The sequence below is a fragment of the Diceros bicornis genome, chromosome 30 (genome assembly GCF_020826845.1).
Source record: "Diceros bicornis minor isolate mBicDic1 chromosome 30, mDicBic1.mat.cur, whole genome shotgun sequence".
Taxonomy (NCBI): domain Eukaryota; kingdom Metazoa; phylum Chordata; class Mammalia; order Perissodactyla; family Rhinocerotidae; genus Diceros; species Diceros bicornis.
The window spans coordinates 4,937,288-4,954,163 of record NC_080769.1 but is presented as its reverse complement, the minus strand read 5'-3'; the positions used below and the strand labels follow the sequence as shown (position 1 = coordinate 4,954,163).

General features: G+C 39.4%; 1 protein-coding gene across 1 annotated transcript in view; it reads left to right on the top strand.

The window, feature by feature from the left end:
- The window catches only part of LOC131394532 (zinc finger protein 791-like), a 33,484-nt gene that overhangs the window by 13,130 nt on the left and 3,478 nt on the right, over positions 1-16,876 (top strand). The window contains exons 3-4 of the mRNA XM_058525908.1: positions 16,260-16,386; positions 16,580-16,652. Of these exons, the coding sequence (XP_058381891.1) occupies positions 16,260-16,386; positions 16,580-16,652 (200 nt within the window). The remainder of the gene's footprint in view (positions 1-16,259; positions 16,387-16,579; positions 16,653-16,876) is intronic.

Genomic DNA, 16,876 nt, shown 5'->3' with positions numbered 1-16,876 from the left:
TTATTTCAGGTTGAGGTAGTTTACGAGGGAGTTTATCATAGTTTATTGAGTGTTTTCCTTGTGAAGGGGTGTTGAACTTGGTCTAATGCTTGTTTGTATCTATTGAGATGATCCTGTAGTTTTTGATGTTGATTCTATTAATGGTTTGTTATGTTAATCCATTTTCAGATGGAAAACCAACATTTCTTTTCCTGGGTTAAATCCCACGTGGTTATGGTGTTTAGGTCATTTTATATATTGCTGGATTCACTGTACTAGTATTTTGTGTAGCCTTTTTTCATCTATATTATAAAGGAGTATTTGTATACTATATTATAATGTAGTATATAGTATAAAATTATCTAATGCTGCATATAGTGTGTATCTGTGTGTGTATATATATGGAGAGAATGTAGGATACAGTATATATGTATTTATATATATGGTATATATAGTATATTACATGTATATATAATAGGTAGCATATTGTATAGTATTAAATATAATTAGTATATATCATAGATAAGTAAAATATATTATGTATAATTAACATGTATAATTAGTTTTGTAGTGTATAGTATAGTGTTACACTTTTACAGAATTGTATTACAGTCTTATCAGTCTGTAGCTTACTGGGTATCATTACCATGTCTGTCCAGAGAATTATTCAAATAAGCCATTCACATCCTCCCATGGGAACATAGGGGCCCCTCACTGTCTTCATACTGAGAAGCCTGCATCCCCCCATTTGTTTTCCCTGCTTCTGGGTGCAACTGAGGTGTCAGTATGTGTTTCAGAAATTATAACTTATTTATCAGCCTGAGGGTTGAAGTGAGGCTCTGCAGTTTGATGTGCAGAGACATGTGTGACCTTCTTTTGTATCTGAGTTATTATGAGCAAGGTTATCCCAGAGTGCTGTCTCCCAAAATGGTGACCTTGGATAAAGAGCTGCCGTTGTTCTTGTTGTTCTTGTTGCCAGGCAGCTAGACCACTGGCAATGAGCTAAGAGTCTGTGAAAATGTGATGATGGGTGGACTATGGGCCAGGGTACCCTGTAGCCTGATGGCCTGGAGGTTGACATCCTGCTGACCCTTGGGTCCTGTCTCTCATCAGGGACAGCCTGGGGAGGGACAGCAGCAGCAGCTCCCCAGTGTTCCCCGTCACACGTGCTGGTGGCACACCACCGTTGATGTGAAAATAGGTGCAGGATTTATTTTACATGAACAAGAAAGCAAAGCACATTTCATAGTGTAAACCACGTGACCTTTGCATGTCGAAGGGAAGAAAGAAAAATATTTACTATAATTTGTTCTTTTTACATAAATGCTGAAAAGACTTACATGAAATGAATTGCATTGTTATCTGCATGAGCATGGGCAATCTAGAAGCCAATGCTAGAACTCATGCTAGGAGCAGCCTTCGGGCACACTTTTAAATCTCAGGTTGATTTTTTGAAACTTAATATTCACAATAAACAATTTGTGATAAACAAAAAAAGTATATGAACCATAGTTTATTTTTAATAGTTTTGAATAACAAAAGTTCAGCAGAGTAAATTTTAAAGAATCGGCCTTATTGAGCAATTCCTCAATTAGGCAGCATCCCATCTAGCAAGTAGAGAGGAGCTCCAAGGAGCTACAGAAAGGAAAATGTTTTAAAAGCAGGACAAGGAAGTCATAAACAGAAAAAAGGAATACTTTAGGCAAGCTTACCTCCCTCTGGGGACATAAAGGTCATATTAGGTGGATTACCTCATCTTCCTTTGGGGGATGGAGAGGGCCCATGTGGCAGATTACCTCATTGCTGCTGACCAGAAAATCCTAGACTGACCAGTTAAAACTACATCCCTGGGGAAGGTTAAAGCCGCAGTTAGGTTAGATGTTAAGCCTTGGTTTGGTGACATGGGTCTAGAAAAATGACTCCAATTGGGGTCTGTTTTTATCTTTTTTACAATTTCTCCCTTTTAGATCAGACTCAGGTTAGCTGAGATGTGACCAACATCCAAGGCATTAGTGCCACTCTCAGCTGCTGCTGTGAAATTCTGTTTTTGTTGTTCCTTCAGGTGGTATCCAGAGGTCATGATGCTTTTGCTTAACCCCTGTGACATTCACAGGTCAAGGCTTCAGGTTTACAGTCTTTAATCAGTCATCTCTTCATTCCTTTTCTGAGGTTCCAGTCTTAGGGAGACCATTTGCTTGGTGGTTAGCGGCTGCAAACATGCATTTAAAGCTTTTGAGAGAATACAGTGCACCGGGGAGGTTATTATCATTACAGTAAGCAGGATAGTTCTCAATATCTGGAGTGCACTTTAGAGCCATGGTCTCCAAGACCCAAACCAATCAAAAATCAAATGAGTCAAAGAAAGACCTCATTAAGGAGTCACCTTTTTTAAAAAGCCGAGTGGGTTGCTCAGTGATCTTATGTAATTGAGTTTCAGCTTCCCCAGAAGTGTTAATTCAGGTGCAGCAGGTGGTGTTGGCCACAGCACAGACACCTCCTTGTTCAGCTAAAAGATAATCAAGAGCTATCCTGCTACCAAGAACAACTTTGGCCAGAGAGTCTAAGGATCTTTTTTGGGTAGCTCTTGTCTTAGCAATGGATTTTGTGATATCTTCAAGAGCTAAGGAGAGGTTTTCTGATTATATTCTCATTTACATTTGCTCTTAACCAGGGAAGTATGGCGCTGTCACAGGAAGTGAATCCCGAGTCCTGAATGCCTCCTGCTAGGTCCTTTCTGACTTGATGTAAATACAGGGTAGTCAACCAGTGAGATGTCTTAGTTTACATGTGAAAAGTTAGGGGTCAGTTAGATACCTACGAGGCATTGCCCAGTTAGGTGCCAGCCATCCAGACATTCATAGGCCTGAGGAGAATGATAACCACTACAGGCAAAGATAAATTCTGTAGGGGCACAAATGACTCTCACTAAGGTGGCATTGTTAATGGATTCATTCACAGGGAGTGTTGCATTTGCCTGTTCCAGCCAGGGGTCAGTTAGATTTTCTCCTAGTTTGATATAAAAAGTTGGTCTAAATTCCAGAGATTACCCTCCGTAACAATGGCCTGGGGGATTCAGATGTTGGCATTATCTTTCCAGGCCAATGCCAGACTAAGGGAGAGAAAGGAAAGAAGTAAGAGTTTATGTTTAGCTAAAGTAGGAAGTCTTGATCTGACATCTTAGGAGGAAGCAGTCTACATGGATGTGAGCTACTTCTCTTCCTTGTCGATTTGATTTGGAGGTCTCCAGCATCTGTCAGGACCACATGTGAGGTGGAGCCTTCTTCAGCTGTGAGGGGTCTATCCAAGTTTCAAATCCCTGCAGTTTGGCTGTTATCTGGGTAGTGAGGAGGACCTGGTATAGTTTCTTCCAAGAAGACTGAAGAGCAGTCTTTATTCTTACGAGTTCATTTTTATGATCTTAAAGTTAACAGAAAGTTGTACTTGTCAAAAAGTCCTTTCCTTGAATCTCCTTGAAGATGAGGCACTTTTCCAGGAGCACTTTTGTAAAAGCATCGGAGTAAGTAAAACAATAACTCTCTGTAAATGACAAAAGACTTAAAAATGCCCCTGGTTAAAGATCTAATGAGAGCTCATTATAATGGAATTGATAAGGAAAATTGGTTATTTTTGTAACATACAACATTTTAAGATAATAACTGGAATTTTGACTGAAGACATTATACCAGGACATATCAGATTTCCCGGAATTTCACACAATTTCTGTAACACTTAGAACACATACCTATGTAGACACAACATAAAGAAAACTTAGTATTCTTGTTTGACAATGCTTCCCATGTAATTTAACATATCAAATACACCTAACTAGTTTCGCATCTCCCTTTTTATAAAGAGAGAGAACAAATCCTTTGAGATGTTCTAGGGGCCCTCTGGAAAAACCCAAAGTTAGTTCAAAGTCAAAAACACTTCCTTTTTTTTTTTTTTTTGGATTTTTGAGGATTTTTGAGAAGGATTTTTGAGAAGTTTGTAAAAAATATCAAAAGGATTTAGATACTTGCCAAATAGGATCACAGGTCATTATGAAACAATACTTAATTATCTGTTTGACCAAAATAACAATAAAAGATTTTAAAGGCAAATACAGAAGTTTACATAGTCTTGAGTAAAATTTAGCTCTTTTAATATTGAGAGTATTGGGTTTAAGTAATCAAAGACCTGATTAAGACAACATGAAACATAGGTGATTATTTTGAGAAGATACAAGAAGACACAAGATCTTTGGGTTTTTTTCCTCTAGGCAAATTACTTAAAAAGATAAAGAAGCAAACCTTTTATAATCTCTGATTATCAAGAGCAGACCAATGGTTCTAGAAAACTTAGTCATTTAAACAGAGAGAAAACCAAATACTAATTTTGCAACAGCTTCCTTTTGCTAATAAAACTCATTTACTTGGGCCAGCCCCGTGGCTTAGCGGTTGAGTGCGCACGCTCCGCTACTGGTGGCCCGGGTTGGATCCCGGGCACACACCGACGCACCGCTTCTCTGGCCATGCTGAGGCCACGTCCCACATGCGGCAACTGGAAGGATGTGCAACTATGACATACAACTATCTACTGGGGCTTTGGGGAAGAAAAAAAAAAGGAGGAGGATTGGCAATAGATGTTAGCTCAGAGCTGGTTTTCCTCAGCAAAAAGAGGAGGATTAGCATGGATATTAGCTCAGGGCTGATCTTCCTCACAAAAAAAGAAAAAAGAAAAAAAAAACTCATTTACTTAATTAAATTTATTCCAATCTGAGCCAGCTCTGACCACACAATAAAATTCCTTTTCCTTATTATTGTTAGTAGTTTTAATTACATATATTAGAATTTTTAACCCTTAGAAATTTTTAATTTCTAGTGAAAACTTAGAAGCAAATAATTATGAACTTTTACATTAGCATTCAGTGGATTGGCAGACACATTATAAATACTTTTTATGATTTCTAGAAACATGTGCTTCCTTGTAGTAAATTTTTCAGCATGGCACAAGACTTGTTTACTAATAGAGTGAAATATCTTTAATTCCTCTGTAGAAGGAAGCAAAAAGTGGACACACGTATGTTCACTACTTCACATTTCAGTATTTCATCTTATTTGGAAATGATCTGGATATTCAATCAATTTAACCTAACTCATCATTTAACTTAGCTCAGCAAAACTTTAAGGTTACAGATTACCAGAAAGACTTGGGGAGGCTATATAAAAAGTTTACCTTTGAAATTTTTATCTTACTTTCATCTATTTAATTTGCTTGTTCTTAACGACTAAGTTTAGATTACCCATAAAAACCTCAGGCCTCTCTGAGGATCATCGGACACCTCCCCTTAACATTCCCTGGTGGCTCTGCAACAGCCTTTGTCATGCCAAGATCTGCACTGGTCGTGGGAGCCATAGGAAGGACTCAGGGGGATGCAGGAGACCTCGAAATGGTGAGTGTGCGGCCCCGGGTGAGGAGGGGCTGGTGGGAACTGGCTGTGGCAGGACCTGGCCTCCCCGCAGTCACCTCTGGAGTCTGTGGACCTGAGTCAGCCCATGGCACTGCTTGGACTTCAGTCCCCTCTGGCCCACAGTGTTGGGGCTGGGCTGGCAGCTAGGACCCTGGGCATCCTGTCCATCACTACACACAGTGACTTTGGCCCCAGAGCCTCTCTGGGCAGCTCTGCACCCACAGCACAGTGTCTCCCCAGATGGTGGAGTGACCATGGGGAGGGTCATCAGGGACAATTGTGACTTAGTCTCTGTAGTTCATGTGTGAAAGGAACTGTGGTCTATGGGGTCCTCAGTGCCTCCTTTCTCACCAGGGGGCTCCCCAGGGGGCACTTATTTTTTCCAGAGTTTTCCAAATGTTTGGGGAGCAGGCACTCAAATCCAAAACCCTGTCCCCCCAGCCTAGCTCTTCCTAGGGCTGCCAGTAAGTCTCTAAATTTCCAGATCCCTCCCCACATTCCCAAACCCAGCTTCCCCTTTCCAGTTCACAGAATCATTATCAACTCTTCATCCTCTGTGGTGCATTTCAAGTAGACCCAATATTTTAACTGTTTACCCATGGATGACTCTTTTATAAAGATTGTATTGGTCTGTGGATATTTTACATGAGAGGAAAGCAGAGAATAACCACCTGGAACTATGTTGCAGGAAATCCTTGTGCCCCTCCCTCCAGGATCTTTCTGGGCACAGACATCCTATGGGAAGTCGTTTTTTTGTTTTTTTGTTTTTTTTTGGTGAGGAGGATCGGCCCTGAGCTGACATCCATGCCAATCCTCCTCTTTTTGCTGGGAAGACTGGCCCTGGGCTAACATCCATGCCCATCTTCCTCCACTTTATGTGGGACGCTGCCACAGCATGGCTTGACAAGCGGTGCATCAGTGCACGCCCGGGATCCGAACCTGGGCCGCCAGCAGCAGAGTGCGCACACTTAACCGCTAAGCCACAGGGCCGGCCCCTGGGAAGTCTTTTGGGTGGAGGTTCCTCTTGAGAAACTTTCCCAGGTGATCTGTCCTGTCAGCACTGCCACTCCCTAGGTGTGTGATGTAGAAAAGATTTATTCACTTATTTAGGCCTCCATTTTTCAGTAAGTGTAAATATATTTAATCAATAGAGCTTGGAAGACGGTATGAAATAATTACAAACGGGCAACAAAGAGGTGAACTTCAAAAAAAATAAAATATTCCTGTGTTACATCCCATTTGTTAAGAAACTTGTTTCACTCTTTCTTCCCCTAGTGTGTGTAGTAAGTTTCTGCGGTCTGTTCTTTACTTTGGATGTTTTCAAATGAAATTCCAGGGCTTAGACATGCAGACTGCAAGTGTTCAAGTGTGATTTCTTGCCATGGAAATAATAATTAACTTATAATTTTCTTCTGAAATGAATAGATATTTGGGGTTTTCTAGTTGAACTAGTAAAAGTGAATTACAATTTTCTTCCCTATTTTCCATGGAAAGGCTGGGTTTAAGTGATTTTGCTGGATTATTCAAACACTGGGTTTCTGTCATTTAAAATAATGGTGAGGTTCCAAAGCATCTCCAGTGGGGGCAGAGGCCTGAGGGCAGTGAATCTAAGCTAAGGCCCCCTTGGGCCTGCAAAAGGAAGGACTTGAAGGCCCACTTGTTTTTCCTGGGGAGCCTCCCCTTGCAGGTGTCCTACTGCTCACAACCCCCATGGAAGGAGCCTCTATACTGAGAGGAGCTGCAGAGCCCTGGAAAGCTGGGGGTGCACGTGCACATGGGGGTTGGGGAGTGATGCCCTTTCTGAGGTTGTGGTCATGCTTCCTTAGGCCTGGACATTTTAAATGTTATGTTTGAGTTTTCCATCTACACTGTAGGTGCACTGAGAGCGTGAACTGTGGACATTGAGAAGTCTGTGAAGATCAGGTGTTCTGTCCTGTGGACAGAGGGTTTACGAATTTGGGGGTTCATTTGGGTCAGAACCTTAACCTGAATCAGGCTGAGCGTGTCCTCAGTTGTGAGAATGGAAGCCTGGGGGAGGCAGTGCTTCCATGCTCACAGGAGAGGGGAGGGTGTGTGGAGCTCCCAGAGTTCACTCCTGTGGCTGCTCAGGTGCCCCACCCTCCTTCACCAGGCACACAGCACTCTAGGGGTTACATCTCAACTGGGAGTGCTTAGACCCTATATTTGGGAATATGATCAACTTTCTGAGTGTGGGTTTTCCTTCTGAACTGTAGGCAAACAGGCTGCTTCTATGAGCTGATTGGAAATTCCTTTATCAGGTGAAGATGGCAGCCCTTTGATTCTAGTTTCTATTAGTACTTGGGGTTTTAAAATGTAAGGTGGAGAGATATCATGTAAGGGAAGAAAATTGTGCAGCCAAATAGAATTTTTGTTCCATTTAGGCAAGAGAACCTCAAGATGTGAGATGGGTGTATTTAAGTTCTCAGGTGCCTTTTCCATTTTTAGGTCAGTTTTTGTGTGTCCATGTCCTTAGAGAACCTTGACATTTAAAAGGCTATACTATTCTTGAAGCAAATGAATTTCCTATTTTAATGGATGTGAGGAAGAAGCACTTGAATTTCTATTTGCATTGATATGAGGAAATAGGTCAAACCTTATGCAAAACTTTGGAATTCTTGGTTTATTGCAGGGCTTAATTGCAAACCTCTATTGTATTATAATATGCTACTTCTTCCTGAAAATATCCCCAGTGTGAGATATAGTGGAGGGACAAACCATAATGTCCCTTGTCCTTTTAGTGAGAAAGGGGTTTGTAATTTTTTTATGTTTTACAATTTTGTATCCATTAGTGTTTAAAGGATTAAGTCTTGGAGTGGTTTCCTTTGTAGAAACATTAAAATTAAATTATTTTTTTTTATTGATGTTTTAATGGTTTCTAACATTGTGAAATTTTGGGTTGTACATTTTTGTTTGTCCATCACCATATATATGACTCCCTTCACCCCTTGTGCCCACCCCCCACCCCCACTGCCCCTGGTAACCACAGTCCAGTTTTCTCTGTCCATGTGTTGGTTTATATTCCACATATGAGTGAGATCATACGGTGTTTGTCTTTCTCTTTCTGGCTTATTTCACTTAACATAATATGCTCCAGACCCATCCATGTTGTTGCAAATGGGACGATTTTGTCTTTTTTTATGGCTGAGTAGTATTCCATTGTATATATATACCACATATATATATACCATATATATACCACATATATACCACATATATACCACATATATACCACATCCAATCGTCAGTCAAGGGACACTTAGGTTGCTTCCACTTCTTGGCTATGGTGAATAATGCTGCAATGAACATAGGGGTGCATAAGCCTCTTTGGATTGGTGATTTCAGGTGCGTTGGATAGATTCCCAGTAGTGGGATGGCTGGATCATAGGGCATCTCTATTTTTAATTCTTTGAGGAATCTCCATACCGTTTTCCATAGAGGCTGCACCAATTTGCATTCCCACCAGCTGTGTATGAGGGTTCCTGTTTCTCCACATCCTCTCCAACATTTGTTGTTTTTTTGTCTTGGTGATTATAGCCATTCTAACGGACGTGAGGTGGTATCTTAGTGTTGTTTTGATTTGCATTTCCCTGATGATTAGTGATGTTGAGCATCTTTTCATGTGCCTATTGGCCATCTGTATATCTTTCTTGGAGAAGTGTCTGTTCATTTCCTCTGCCCATTTTTTGATCGGGTTGTTTGTTTTTTTGTTGTTCAATTGTGTGAGTTCTTTATATATTATGGAGATCAACCCCTTGTCAGATGTATGTTTTGCAAATATTCTCTCCCAGCTGATTGGTTGTCTGTTCATCTTGATTCTGGTTTCATTTGTCTTATAAAAGTTCTTTAATCTGATGAGGTCCCGCTTGTTTATTTTTTCTTTAGTTTCCCTAGTCTGGGTAGGCATGTCATCCGAAAAGATTCCTTTAAAACCAATGTCAAATAGTGTGTTGCCTATATTTTCTTCTATGAGTTTTATAGTTTCAGGTCTCACCTTCAGGTCTCTGATCCATTTTGAGTTAATTTTTGTGAATGGCGATAGCACATGGTCCACTTTCATTCTTTTGCATGTGGCTGTCCAATAAAATTAAATTAATTTTTAAAAGCAAAAGTTAATTAAAAATAATGATCAAGCATAGGAAAATATGGTGTTGGTACTGCACAAAGGGCATGATCTGCTCGCAAGACAAAAGCCAATTGTCAAGAGGCAAGATGGTGGAAAAGAAAGGGCAGTTTGTTACAGCTTGCTATCAAGGGGGAAGATGGCGGACTAACGTCTGAAAGAACCATCTTAAGGAGCACAAAGTCTCACAGCAGTTATATAGGCCGGTGGGTTATAGGGGAGGGGGTTAGGAATGTTGACCCTCTGGTGTTACAGACTGGGAGTTGCCACACGAGATCTTTCAGTTTTCATTAATGATGGCTATCAGCATAGACTCTCTGTTTGGGGGTCATCACATTCCTAAGGAACTCGAAAGAACAAAGTTATCATCTTATTGCAGCTGGGAGGTACATGCACGAGCAGGGGTCATAAAATCCACAGAGCAGTTAGATCTCCTGGAGGGTGCAGATCCAGCTGGGTTAGTTAGTCAGAGGTCATTCAAAGTTACAATAGGGCTTCTTTTCTACAACATGGCTTCCCCCAGGTCAACCTTGTCTTGAGCCGGTATCAGTGTATATAAATCTCTCTCCTTATTTTAAATAAATAATGCGTGGAAAGATCAAAACAGTTCCTAAGAAAGGAAACTAACTTAAGAAGACTCCCTGCCTCCATGTCCTGCCCCACTCCTCTGCTCTCACTCCAGCCCCCCTCAAATGACCAGTTTTGATCACTGCTTCATCATCCTGTTAGTGTTTGTTTATATAAAAACAAGCCAGTGTGAATGCCTATTTTTCTTACCCCTGTTTGTTCTTGTAATGAGTGTAATGGTGTTTGACTTTTGAAAACTCACCCCTCCCTTTTCCCCTAGGCCTTCTTATCTGGACAGACTGATAAGAAAGCCTGGAATCTTCTGCACTGTGAGCTGCTGCTTGCTGGGCAGCTCCTCCTGTGTGCTGTGCTGCCCTGTGTTGCATTGTTGACTCCACCAAGCCTGGGTTCTGTATACAGAGAACTCTGAGTTGGCAGTTTTAGTTCTCTTAGGAGCAGGAGTCTGGGAATGAGGCCCTCCTTAATGTGGTCCCGAGTTATGTCTTGGGTGGAAACTATCTGTGTGTTTAGAGTGAAGGTGAGACTGAGGCTGGGGTCGCCTCCACATTAGGGGAGTCTGGGGATTTGAGGATGATTAAACCTTGTGAATGAGCTGAGCCCATCAGATGGTCACTGGTTAAAGAGCAATTATTTCAGAGGGAAAGAAGAGATAGAAAAGTGCAGCCAGTAGGTAGCAGCATTGCAGAGGGCTCACCAGGACCCCTAAGTAACTCTGCTGCTGCCACATCTGTGTCTGTTGCAAGAAAGATCCTGACCCTCAGGGTTATAGTGGACAACACCATTGGTCTAAGTTTGGCACAACAAAGGAATTAGTTCAAATCCAACTTAAGCCTGGGGTCCTTAAACTCCATAAAACAACCAGTTGTCATGCAGGAGGCCTCTAACCCTGATGGCAGTGGTTTGAGGCTCTCTGGAAGAGGGCCTTTAGTTGTCCATAGGCTTCTGATGAGAGAAACTGCCCTAGTCCCCCCACTATATGCCATTAGAGCTGCTATTGTCACCAGGTACTGAGATCTCTTGAAAATAGAGGCTCTCACAAGCACTGAGCATGTTACCATCTCTCAAGGTGCCTATTATGCCTTTGGCCCTGGAAACAGCCTCCCACCAGCTCAGCCCAGCTACTGACACCTAGTTGTGATATGATGCAGCCTAACCTTGGTCCCACAGCTTATGCCACCTGCAGCAGCTACATGGCCTTTCTTCAGTTGATTGAAATATACTATGGTGGTGGAGGAGGTCACCCCCTCCCAGACTCCTTGGTTCCCTGGGTAATTCCTTGGGATTAACTGAATGCACAGCACTGGAAAGTACAAAGAATTTAAGGACAACAATACACATTCATACATGACGGAGCTCAGTGGAGAGTTGCTGCTCTTCATCCCTTAATTGGGACATCCCTGATGAAGAACCAAACCAAGTGTCGCCAGAGCCAACTAAATATCAGGCAGTCATCTTACTACTTGCCAAAATTTGGCCTTATTTGCATATGTTCACAAACTCTTGGATGATTGTTTGAGTTCCCCCTTTGTGGTAAAAGAACTTTGGGAATCTCCTGACTCAGAGATACCCAAAATAGAAATCAGGTTAACACTGGTCTGCACATTACTAGGTCTACAATACAAGGCTTCACCAGGACACTCGTTATCCACCTTGGAGTTCTGACACCACTGATAGTAACCATGGCACCTCTCAGAGTATACAGTGCCCTGCTCTCCAACAAGGCATTCGGTGGAAGTTTCACCTCCCGTATGGGTCTCAGGCTCATAGAGCACCATACTGGCTTATTGAAATCAGTTGGATGAGAGATGTCCTGTTTCAGTCATCAGGGGTGAATTGTAATGAGTCTGTCTTCATCTTTTTTTTTGAAAGACTTCAGTATTTTTTAGAGAAGTTTTAGGTTTACAGAAAAATTGATCAGAATTTACAGAGAGTTCCCACATAACCCTTCTCTCTGCATCCACACAGTTTGCACTCTTTTTCACATTTTGTACTACTGTGGTACATTTGTTACAGTTTCCAAACATATGTGGATGCATTACGGTGCTCAGTGTACATTGGCATTGACTCTGTGTTGTACAATGTGTGGATTTTGGCAAATGTTTAATGACATGGATCCATCATTCCTGTATCACACAGTGTAGTTTCTCTTCCCTAAAAACCCTCTGTGTTCCCCCTATTGATTTATCCCTCCCTGCATCCCCCAAATTCTTCACAACCAGAGATGTTTCTGCTGGCTCATGCTCTTGTCTTTTCCGGAATGTCATGTACTTGGAATCATACACCACATAGCCTTGTCACATTGGCTTCTTTACTTAGGAATATATTTTAAGGTTCCTCCATGTGTTTTCATGGCTTGATACCTCATTTCTTTTTATCACTGAACAGTGTTTCATTGTATGGATGCACCACTGATTGTTTTTTGTCTATTTGACTCTTGAAGGACATCTTGTTTAAAACTCTAAGTCTTGCCAATTATGAATAAAGTGCCTATAATCATTCATGTGTGGGTTTTGTGTGAAATAAGGTTTCAACTCATTTGGAAAAATACCAAGGAGACTTATTGCTGGATCTTACTCTCTATAGCAACAGTGTATTTTGTTGTCAAAGAAAGTTCCTGTCTTCTACTGTAGAGGTACCAAATTCCATTCCCACCAGCAATGAATGAGGATTATGTGTAGTTTTGCATTTTCACCAATATTTGGTGTTCTGAGTGTTTTGCGTTTTACCTATTTAATAAGTGTTTAATCATACCTCATTGTTGTTTTATTTGCAATTTCCCAGTGAATTTGATGTGAAGCATGTTTTCATATTGCTTATTTCCCATCGATATATCTTCTTCAGTGAGCTATCTGTTCAGATCTTTTGTCAATTTTTTAACTGGGTTGTTTGTCTTCCGACTATTGAGTTTTAAGAGTTCTTTGGAAATTTCACATTCCAGTCATTTATCCATTAAGTGTTTTACAAAGATTTTCTCTTACTCTGTCAATTCTGTTTTTATTCTCTTTACACTCTCTTTCTCAGAGCAAGAGTTTCTCATTTCAATGAAGTAAAATTTTTGTTTTTTTGTGGACCTTGCTTTTTGGTTTTGTGTTCTACAAATTCATCTCCAAACCCAAGGTCATCTAGATTTTCTCCTATGTTATCTTCTAGGAGTTTATTCCTTTGGCAGTTTACGTTTAGATCTGTGATGTGTTTTGACTTAATTTTTGTGAAAGGTGTAAGGCCTGTGTCTACCTTCGTTTTGTGTGTGTGTGTTTGCATGTGGATATCCATTATTTCCATCAATATTCATTTAAAAGACCTTCTTTTTCATTTGAATTGCCTTTCCTTCTTTGTCAAAGATCAGTTGACTATGTTTGTGTGGGTCTATATGGAAAGGAATTGACCCACGTCTCCTTCAACCTTGCTATACTCTCTTATTAATTCCAGGAGTTATTTCTATTGTGAATTCTTTCAGATGTTTCACAGAGACAATCATGCCGTATGGAACAAACGTTATAAATTTCACTACAGGATTGATAAATATGTTCCATCTCAAGAAGTGAAAGTTCCCCTCTATTACTAGTTTATTATCATAAATGGGTGTTGGATTTTATTAAATCCTTTTTTATTTTCATTTCCCTCTCCTTTCCTTTCTGATGTTAGTAATTTCTGTTTTCTGTCTTTTCTTTGTTATCTTCACTAGATGTTTATAAATTAGTCTTGTCAAAGAACCAGGTTTTTTCATTTTAATTTTCCCCATTGATTTCCCACAGTCACATTGATTTCTTTTCAATTGTTATTATTTCTTTTATTGTGCTTACTTTGGGTTTAATTTGCTCTTTTTTTTTTATTGTTTCCTAAGGTAGATGCTTACATTATTGATTAGAGATCTTTGGTTTTTCCAGTGTAATTGTTCCATGGCATAAATTTCCCTCTAGGCACTGCTTTTGCTGCATCCATGAACCTTTGGTATGTTGTATTTTCATTTTATTTAGTTCAAAATGTTTTTTCATTTCTTGTGAGACTTCTTTGATCCTATGTATTATTTAGAAGTGTGTTGTTGAATCTCCACATATTTGGGGGTTTTCCAACTATCTTGTTGTTACTGACTTCTAGATGAATGCCTAGGTGATGTGAGAGCATATTTTGTATGCTTTCTGTTCTTTCAAATTTGTTAAGATGTGCTTTATTTCCCACAATGTACTTTGTCTTGGTGAATGTTCCACATGAAATTGAGAAGAATATATATTCTGCTGTTGTATGAAGTGTTCCTTAGATTACAGTGAAATCCAGTTGTTTGACAGTCCTATTCAGTTCCTCTGTCCTTCCTCATTTCCTGCCTACTGGAGTTTATAATTTGTGCTAAAGGGTTGTTGAATTCTAAGCTATAATACTGGATTCATTTATTTCTCCTTGCCTTCTATCAGTTTGTGCCTTATGTATTTTGCACTTCTGTTGTTACACACATAAACATGAAGGGTGGCTGTGCCTTCATGGAGAATAGACACCTTTAGCAGTATGTAATGCCCCTCTTTATCTCTGAATTTTCCTTGGTTTGGAATCTGCATTGTCTATAATTCATACACCTGTGGCAGCTCTCTTTGGATTAGTGTTGGCATGAAATATTTTTCTCCATCCTTTTACCCTTCATCTATCTGTGTTTTCACACTGAAAGTGGGATTCTTGTAGACAGAATATAACTCAGTTTGTTTTTTATAAATTTGATATTGCTATATCTTTCAAATATATTGAGACCATTTTTTATTTAAGTGCTTATTGACACAGCTGGATTAATATTTACCACCTCTTTTACTGTTTTTTATGTCTTCGTCTTGTTGATTGATTTTTTGTCTTCCAACTTTTTTCTACCTTCTCTGCTGAAATTGAGCATTTTATCTGATTCCTTTTTTCTCCTTTCCTAGCATAGCAATTACACATTTTTTAAAAAAGTCTTTTAGTGGTTGCCCTTGAGTTTTCAGTACACATTTACACATAACCCAACTTTTCTGCCAAAAAACACTATACCACCTCACTGTGTGCAAATATTTCATAACACACTATTCCCAATTTCTGCTTACTGTGCCTTGTCACATTGCTGTCATTTATTTGACTTGTCCATAATCTTTTCATTACCAAATAACATTGTTGCTATTATTATTTTAAACAAAGTGTCATCTGTTATATTAATTGTAAAAATATAAAAGATATTTTACCTTCATTTTTTTCCTGTTCTAATCCTATACCTTTATCATTTACATTCTTTCTGATCAATTTTTGAACATTTCATTGAAAGTTAAGTGTATCATGACAAATTTCCTCAATTTTTGTCTCAGAAAGGCCTTCTTCTTTATTTTTGAAAGATAATTTTGCTTAACATATAATTCTCGAAGAGTGGTATTTTATTTTCAACACTTTGAATATTTCACTCTACTCTGTTCTTGCTTGCATGGTTTTTGAAAACAAGTCTAATTTAATTCTGATCTTTAGTTTTTTATACCTAAGGTGTGTTACTTCTTTGTCATTTCTCAGTGTATTCTCTATCTTTGATTTTTCTGTAGTTTGAATATGATATCCTTGGGTGTGCACTTTTGTAGTTTATCATGTTTAGTGTTCTCTGAGCTTCCTGGATGTACAGTTTGCCAGGTATCATTAATTTTAGGATATATTGGTGATTATTACTTCACTTGTTTCTTCTGTTTCTTTCTTTTTCTTCAGGTATTCCTATTATATGTATTTTAAACCTTCTGTTAAAGAGGGTTGTCCTAGGCTTCACGGATGTTGTGTTCTGTCTTTTTTGTTCTTTTTGTCTGCTAATGATAATATTTGTTTCATTGTATAGCATTTCTGTCATTTCCCAACATGCTCTAGACCTTGTAATTACAGAGAAATATGATGTGAAGTGATCACAGTAAAAATGTGTAAATAATTTCTTTGTGATCATGATGTTCTTAAATTGATGAGGAAGTGTGTACAGAAAAACAGTGAGTTTTTGATGATGACATCATAGAGTAAATGGTTGGAGATGACAGAATCATATGTAACCTTCCTACAAATGGAGTATGGATGTCCAGTGCTGTCAGTCTTATGCATCCTACTCTATGCATATTTGTGATGTTTTAGGACTCAGTGGCCATTGAGGATGTGGCTGTGAACTTCACCCCAGAGGAGTGGGCTTTACTGGATCCTTCACAGAAGAAACTCTACAGAGATGTGATGTGGGAAACCTTCAGGAACCTGGCCTCAATAGGTAAGAATGAGGACATTCCTTCACTTAATCAATTAGAGAACAAGTGTTTCTTGCCCATCAACATGGTTCCAAGATTTAGAATGTGGAAAGGAAAAATGTTAGTAAATAAACTAGAAATGGTCATAGCTCATCATGGTCTTAGAATCTAAAATTTTTTCTCTAATTTCTAATACTTTGGAATCAACTTTCTCAGTCTACATTTCAGGAAAAACATGGGAAGATCATGACATTGAAGATCAGTACAAAAACCAGGGGAGAAAACTAAGGTGAGTCACACTCCCAGTTTAAAGCAGTGTCTCATGTGAGAATCCTCGTCTGTTATGAAATTTTAAAAAGAAACAAACAAAACAAATAACCCTTGATTCAAATTCAGCTATTCTTAGAAAGTTTTTACCAAATATACTTTCTGAAATGTGATGTAGAGGTTCAGCTTTTGCAAAAGAGTTCGCTTGGAAACAGTATTAATAAACCCTATATAGGAATATCACTG